General features: G+C 40.7%; 1 protein-coding gene across 1 annotated transcript in view; it reads left to right on the top strand.

The window, feature by feature from the left end:
- Positions 1 to 4,221: 4,221 nt before the first annotated feature.
- The window catches only part of LYPD6B (LY6/PLAUR domain containing 6B), a 5,416-nt gene continuing 1,382 nt past the window's right edge, over positions 4,222 to 8,255 (top strand). The window contains exons 1-4 of the mRNA XM_029962202.1: positions 4,222 to 4,308; positions 5,479 to 5,630; positions 6,743 to 6,841; positions 7,740 to 7,870. Of these exons, the coding sequence (XP_029818062.1) occupies positions 5,516 to 5,630; positions 6,743 to 6,841; positions 7,740 to 7,870 (345 nt within the window). The 5' untranslated portion in view covers positions 4,222 to 4,308; positions 5,479 to 5,515. The remainder of the gene's footprint in view (positions 4,309 to 5,478; positions 5,631 to 6,742; positions 6,842 to 7,739; positions 7,871 to 8,255) is intronic.

Below are 8,255 nucleotides of genomic sequence, written 5' to 3'. Positions count from 1 at the left end.
AATTTTATATATATACACACATATATATATATGATATGCTGTTAAATTTACATTTTCAATAAGGAGTTTAATTCAGATATTTATATTTCTTAGAAATAGGGCTTCCTACCATCTGAAATGAGTTGAGGTGCTTCTGGTTTTCAGTGAGTTCAATATTTAAACTCCCTGTTCTTCACACCTGATTTTCAAAGTTCATTCATTCCGTAGCAGGAGTTGGCTGTTGCAGTTCCCTGGAGGTGGAATAGCAGCCCTGGGAATTGCTGGTGTCTTCCCAGAAGCTCTCCCAGTGGTTCCTGGTGCATTCCAGGAGCTGGCAGGATTCCAAGGATTGCCCAGGAACACCAAGCTGGTGTAAACACGAGGCAGAGATGGTATCAGCGCCATAAATCTCACACATCACACCCTGCCAATATCAACCTGACTCTGTGTGGGGTTTTTTTTCCCCAATTATAGTGCAATTATTGTCTTAAACTGGCATAAACTGGTGGCAGGAAGGCCTTGGGGTGCTGCACTCGGGGATATCGGAGGCCTTTTCCAACCTAAAAAATTCCACCATTCTGTGATTCTTGGCCATTTTCTTATTCTTGGGGGAAAAAAAAGGCAAAATAATCGCTGTGGTGTTGTGTTACTGTAGAAAATATAGTGCCTGTGGGTTCAGTGAAGTGTCAGTTGAAGGACATTTTCTTTGGACTCTTACAATAAAACTAGACAGAGGTGTTTTACCTTTTCTCCCTCTTCTTGCAGCTCCCACGACACCAAACCTTTTGTGACTTGGGAGAAGGTTCCAACTAAAACCAGAGGTTTAGTTGAGCACCTTGGAAGGATTAAAGAAGCCCTTTATTGATTGTGGTCTGAGGCTGGAATTGTAGAATTAAAATACTGAAAATCAGATTTTTCTCTTCTCTCCTACATTCAATATGTCCTTTAAATTTAATTTTCTAAACTGATTTGTAAGGAAGTGCTCAAGAAAAGAAAAACCACTTCCTATTCCTGTAATCCCTTTTTTTTTCCTAGAGTAATATTAAATTCCTATTTCCAGTCTGGCACAGGTGAGGGAGAGATTTAAACCAGTTGCATGTGATATGGAGAAGCTGTTCCAAGCTCAAGTGTAAAAGCTTTTGCTCATCCATAGCTTTGCCAAAGGGCAGTTCTTTGAGGAAATGGAATATTTGCAGAAGAGAATAGGAAATTTAGCTGGAAAAAAATTTAAATTTAGCTGGAAATGCAACGGATTTTGAGATGGGATAACTTTATTTTTTACAGATGATCAGGGATTCTGAATTTTAAGTGAACATCAGTTTGGGCTATAAGAGGAATGTGATGTAATGCAGCTTTCATTACATGTTTTCTCCTTGCAAATACCTCACTTCGGTGGTACTTCTCGGGTTTATCATGTTAATCAGACATTATTTTGTTAATCAGACATTATTTTCATTTCAGAATCAAGCAGTTGGGTGGATTGTGTAGCCAGACACCTCCGTGTCTCCCACTCATTCCCATCACACCTCCCCGTGCCAACATTATCCCCGGAGCTAAAGGATGTTGTCACTCCCAGCTCTGTTTGTGCTTTGCTTCTCTAAGATCTCAGATAAAGAACTCCATCATTTCTTGTAATTAAGCCCCAGATTTCATCCCAGCCATTGTTGAGGGTGCTGTGGGTGAACCTAAAGGAACGTGTTTAATGTTGATAAGTTCAATTTGATTCTGTCAGTGGAGTGTGAAATATGTTTTCCTCTGTTATTCTCTGCTCGTGATAACAGGCAAAAAGTCAAAAAGCAGAGACTTCAACTTGGTGGGTAAGAAAAAGTAAAACTTGTATAAGAAATAGTTTTAATTTGCAGATCCGCAATAATATTTTGGTTTTTATTTTTAACCCTTCAAAATATTTACTTTTCACCCCCTTTTTGTTTTAAATGTTTAGATTTTTTAAATGCCTGTTTCCCAAAGGGGTTTTTCTCATTTTTTCCACCCATTTCTTCATTTTGGAGTGGGGTAGATGATACCTTGTAGCTCAAATTTAAAGGAAAATGTGAAAATGGCAGTTTTTCCCTAAGAAATGGGGGAGCCAGGAGATGAGTTTTGCCCTTTCAAGATAAATTCAATATTCATTTTTTGGCCTCTCTGCTTTGTTGCAGGGAACACCTGATGACGTCAGGTGTTGGGTTTAACTTTTTCAGCCCTGAACACACATACCTTTGTGCCTGTGTATTCCCCAACTCTTATGTCCTGAAGTGGTATTTAACAGGCTTAACAGGAGCACTTGTAATTATCTAATAGCACCTGAAAATTGCTTTTACTAAATGACAGCAGGAAGTTTCATTTGCATTCCGTATCTCCGTGTTCAATCTGCTAATCCTCCAGCAGGAGCTGCCAGGAAAAACAGTGTAGACAGGCTTGAATTTTATTAAAATCAGAAATCAAGCTTCCTACTTTTCTGTTACACACTGTAAGGTGAACCTTAAAACCTCCTGGAATATATTAATTAGTTCAGCCATTGTGTGCCTGGTTGTTTTCTTGAGGTGTTCTTTATTCTGGGGTGTTTTTTTTTATATGAGCAGCCCTTCCCTCTTGGGTTGTTTTCCCTCACTCCAGGAAAGCTGGAGCTCCGTGTTTCCTCTTGTTTATATAAGTTAATCTTCCACGTTGTGACAGCTTTTTCCCTTCATTAACGAGGGCTCCTAATTGGCCCTAATGAAACATTTACTCACGCTGCCTGATAATATTATATGAAAGCACAACAGAGATGAGAGGCTCTGGAGAAAACAAGCATTTTAAAGATTGCAGATAAGATATGAAAGCCATTTTTTGGCCAATATTTTCCTATTTTATTTGAGAAGGGCTCCTGGTGCAGCTGTGTAACCAAGCCCACGTCAAACAACATCCATTATTTATTGGCCTGGTTGGCAAACAAGGACACCTTTGACTACATCAAATCCTGAGGTCGATTTACTGTGCCTTACACCATCCAAAGAGTGGCCTTTTTGTGTTTATATTCTCTGAATTTTTCCATTTGGCATCGGCTTGTCCAGGGAAAGCCATAGGAACTCAGGGGGAGGGGGAGCAGGAGAGAGCCTGGATTTGTAGAAAACTGGCACAGGTGTAATTGTGCCTTTTATTTGCTATCCAGGTGCTTCAGATCCAGTTACACACCAGCCTCCCCGTAAAGGGAAAGTTTCCTTAACCCAGCAGGGGCTGCAGAAGGTCCAGGCTGAGGGGATGAGTTTTGCAAATGCTCTGCCATTGGAATAATTCAGTTCCAAATGCAGAGGAAAACCGAAATAATTAAACGCTGTCGAGCTGCTTGAAATTTGATTAAACTCTCCATACTTGATTAAAACTGGGCTGCTAATTTATAAATATCTTGAGATATTCAAAGGGCTGAAGTGTCTCCAAGGCCAGGTTGGATGGGGCTTGGAGCAGCCTGGTCTAGTGGAAGGTGTGGAAGTGGAAGGGAGTGGAACAAGATGAGCTTTAATGTCCCTTCCAACCCAAGCATTCCATGATTCCATGAGAAACAGAATTATTTTACAAGGAATCCATGAAGAAGGACGTTGGCCCCCCAAAAACATTCTCCTCATGTTGTTGCCAACATCACTCAAGCAGCCTCTGTGCATTAAGGAGCCCTCTTGGAGTCAGGAAAACTGGATCCCTGATGGTCCAGGGACGCAGGATAATTAGGATCAGGAATGTGTGGCTCTGAAAATTGCTACCTCCTTGTACTGGAGTTGTATTTTTAACTCCACACGTTGAGGGGACCTGTTTACTTCGTTAGGTTCATTAGGAACCTCTAATTAGGAGGCTGAGGGTTGTCTTTGCTCTTCCAGGTTCCCTTGCTCCTGATTACTGCTTCTATTTTGGGCACAGCTTGTGTGGAAAGCTTGGATATCTGTGGAGTGTGGAATATATATTTCATCTGGAGTGGTTTGGTCCTGCCCATTATTCACTGGATAATGATTTTCCCTTGGAAGAGAAGTAAACTCATTCTCATGGAAGGACTGAGCAGCCTCATTCCTTCACTTTTTGCCTTTTTTTTTGTCTTTTGTGGCACTGGGATGAGCCAAACCGTGTAGTTCAGGTGCTTCTCTGGATATTTTGTTATAAACCCCAAATTTTTATCTTAGTTTTCAATATGAATAAGGACATAGAGTGTTTCAGCTAATTAGTTTCTTCCAAACAGAATTATAATGATTGGTTTCTGGTTTGTTTTCTACAGGTTCTTCTACTTAATGCTTTAGATTCTGGGCTGTAATCAGAAGAAATCTGGACCATCCTACAGAAAATCGTGTTGGAGGTGCACTGGGAGCAGAGGTGAGCTGAGGCTTCCTCAGGATCTACTGAAGTATAGTCATAAAGCCAGGATTTAATAAGCAGATCTTCAGTAGGATAGCAAAATTCACGATTAAAATCACAATTAAATACTCAGTTCATAAAATTGAACTTTCTGGTGTTCGATTTGTTGGTGAAACCATCTCAGTTGGAAAAAGAAACAACAAACCAAACCAAAAAATATAGGAAAAAGTGGGAAATTCTGTGCCTCCTCTGCTGTGGTGACTTTTTCAGTTCGGTGCCTGGGCCTGGGCAGGGTGTGTTGGGAGGGTTTGGAGGGAATGCCCTTGGCACCCCAATGCCCTTGGCATCCCAAAGCAACACCTCTGGTTTGGCTGGAGCCTCCACTCCAGCTTGTTTGTCCTGCTGGGAATTTGCATGGGTGGAGCAAGGCTGATCCTGCTTTTTTTAATCTCCCAACCAGCCTTTGGTGTCACTGCAGTTTGCCACAAATCCCTGTGTGTGTGTGCACATCCAAACTGACCAAAATGTTCAGTGCTTAATCCTCCTCCTCTATAAAGCCTTAGCAGAGGACCCAGGGGGGAACCAAATAAATGTATTTTTGTGTCATTTTATCTCCTCCCTCTGAACTTTCCGCCCTGTGCTTCTCCCACCCTTGCCTGCCATTCCCAGGTTTTTCCTCAGCATTTCCTCGGGATGCACTTCAAATAAATCTGATTTACCCTCAGAATTAGATTGTGGAGCTTATCTGAAGTCAACAGCCTTACATTGATCTGTCTCAGATAAGGAATCAGTTTGGGCTCGAGGCTGGTGGTGTTAAAAACGACATTTCCCCGCTTTTTTGCTCTCTTTAATAACATTATATTCCAGTTTCAAGCAGGATATAAAGGAGTTTAATTTTCATGTCGATTTTTAGGAGACCTTTCAAGGAATCTTTGAGGTTGCCATCGGTTGGAAGGGCAAACAGATGAGAGGAATAACGTGAACTTGAATTTTGTGGAAGTTTCAGGATTCTGGCCAGCAGAAGGCACTCCCAGCTCAGCTTTGTGTCGTTCAGCAGCTCAGACTCGCTGCCTTTAGACCTCCCCACGGAATTCCCAAGGCTCCAGCCGTATTTCATAGGAAATTTGTTGTTCTCCACCCTCGGTTCCTCAGATTTCCCCAAAATAATGTGTTTTCTTCCTTTGCCAGGGCTGACTTTGGCTTTCCATGTGCAATAATCCTCAGCATGTCCTTGTTCCATCCCACTCTGGCCGGGGCCTTTCTGCTACTCTTCCTCCTTCCAGGAATTTGGGTTTCAGCTGAGAACATCAACTTTTACGACGTGAGGCCTCCCCTGGACCGTAAGTAGGGACTTCTTTTTTTTTAATTTTACATATATCTGCAATTTTCCCTTCATATTTAACTTAATATAATATAATATTTAGCTTAATATTATAGTTACTCCCCATATTCTTCCAATCTTTTAGGTTTTTAGGTGTTTTTCCCCTTCAAACACGAGAAAAAGTTTAAAATAACCATTTTGCTTTCCCACCCACAGCGCTTTATTTCGAATATTTTACAAGTTGACTGTTTGAAAACAAACAATTGCAGGCACTGCTAAATAAGGAGTTCACATTTTAAGGTCTTTCCCGTTTTATTCTGTTTTTCTGGCTCTGAAATGTCTCCCCACAGAGCAGATTATGCAGTGGGTTTCTCATAAATAATACAGGACAGGTGGTTTTTGTCTTTTATCTTGTTGGGGGTTTTGTGAAGGGAAAGAATAGGTGTTCTGTGTGCAATTAATTCAGTCTGAAGGTAATTAAAAACCTTGTGGGACCTGTGAAGCCAGTTGTCACTAATAGCATCATTTTTTTTTGGCCTCTTATCTGGCATCAGAAGGGTTCTATCCCTTCATTTTCATTATCTGCATCATTAAAACAGTCAGGACAGGCAGATAAATTAGATATCTGTGTGCATCTAGGGAGCCGTGCACCTTAAAATAATTGATTTAAATAATGTAAATAAGATTTTAAGCCAGTCCTCCCGATCCCTTTGTTAAAAGGATCCAACTTCTCCTTCAGAGTTGAAAATCAAGCTCTGAAGCTGCTTTTTAAGGTGCCTTTTTTTCCTCATCAAAGGAATCCAGAGCCATTTGAATGTAGATTGAGTTTGTGTGTCTGTGCAAACCTCCACGAGGATGTAAATAAACTGTTCCCTCTCTCCTGCTTTTCCCACTTAAGTGATTTATTTTGGTTTGGGAGAGAATGAAAACACGAGGATATATTTTAAACTTCAGGCCTTGCAAAACCAGTTGAAAACGTAAAACTTCTTTTATTCATCTAACAGTAGAAATATCCTGGAAAATATGCAAATGTGTGAGTTTTTTATATGTGTGTACAGGAAATATTTCGAACGTTCTATTTTTTTTTTCCTCAATGCTTTGCAAACTTACTGTGTCTTAATGCTTTTAAAGCCACCCCGTTTCCAGAGAGTTTTAAGTGCTTTACCTGTGAGAATGCAGAGGACAATTACAGCTGTAACAGATGGGCTGAAGATCGATGGTGCCCTGAAAGTAAGTGTGAGTAAGTCTGGACTAATGTGAGACTTAAATGTGACTCACCACCTTGTAGAAGTGTGATTAATGAGATTAATGTGCCAACTGTGGGGCCCTCAATCTTGTTATTGATGAGATGAATCATATAATTTCTGCTGAGGTGAATATTTTGAGCGTTTCAGAGCTCAAAGCAGCAGTGTAAAAATTATTTATATCTATCTCTGCATCTACAAAACATTTTGTATAACACATAATATGTAACAATACATTATACTAATTGAAGTCTTAATAATATATCCATATATATAATATCAATAATATTAATTATATATGTCTTTCTATGTGTGTATATATATATATGGGCTTCCTAGGAGTTAATTTTAAAGATTATTTTTTATTTTAAATCTTAAAAATTGTCTTTGTAGCCTCATCCCGCTCCCTTTGGATGCCATCCCAAGATTTAATGGCTTCCTTGTGAGCAACAGGACCTGAATAACCAATATCATACCTGTATGAGGGGATGATGGATCCATAGAAAATAATGGAAATGTGTTTCCTCATTTTTCTTTGCACTGATATTCCCAGTAATGGTGGGAAAGGGGAAGAAGTAAATTAGAGGGAACGTGTCTGAAACAAAGCGAGAATGTGCTGCCAGAAAGAGCAGAGAATGGAAGATAAATGTATAAATTATAGTGCTAATAAGGAATTGAAATGGTAGCAGCCTCCCTGGAGGTTTGAAGGGTCAGTTAAGCTTCAGATTTCCTCACTAATTAATCGCTAAATGCTATTTTAATCAAGCTGAAAATAGCTTTGTGCCGCCAAAATAATGAATTTCCTAGGAATATTCTTCCGAATCACATGAAGTTTTTAAACACGTGCTTAATGCAAATAAACCTCTCAAAATCTTCTTTTCCAGGCACTCAGTACTGCTTGACAGTTCATCTCTTCACGGACCACGGGAAGAGCATGTCAGTCACCAAAAAATGTGCCACGGGGGAGGAATGTCACCTCGTCGGCTGCCACCGGCACGGAAAGAGTGGCCACACAGTAAGAGCTCCTCTTGCCCTACTCCTTGAGGAAGAGCAGCACAAGTTGGGCTGGAGTTTTGCATTCCAGGACTCGTTTTTCTTGCTGGGCCGAGCGGGATGTGCCAAGATCCGCTCCGTGGTGTTTAACAATAGAAGTGGGGTTTCTGCAGCCCTTCCTTCCTCCTTCCCCGTTCGTGTGGGACAGGGTGGGACAATAAGTCTTGAAGGAACACCTGAGCTTTCTAGGGCATGGCTGGGGTGTACCCAAGGAGGTTTGGGAGTTCTCAGCGAGGTTGTGCAACACTCTGTTTGTCTTGAGTTTTTGTTCCATGAGAAAGAGCTAAAACTGCTGCCTTCTCTCGTCCTTGGGTGATGGGTGGGAGTTTATTCTTAATAATCAAACA

Source organism: Manacus vitellinus, unplaced genomic scaffold, assembly GCF_001715985.3.
Source record: "Manacus vitellinus isolate BGI_N305 unplaced genomic scaffold, ASM171598v3 scaffold_43_pilon, whole genome shotgun sequence".
NCBI lineage: Eukaryota > Metazoa > Chordata > Aves > Passeriformes > Pipridae > Manacus > Manacus vitellinus.
The sequence above is the reverse complement of the archived record's forward strand: the minus strand, read 5'-3'. Positions and strand labels throughout refer to the sequence as shown.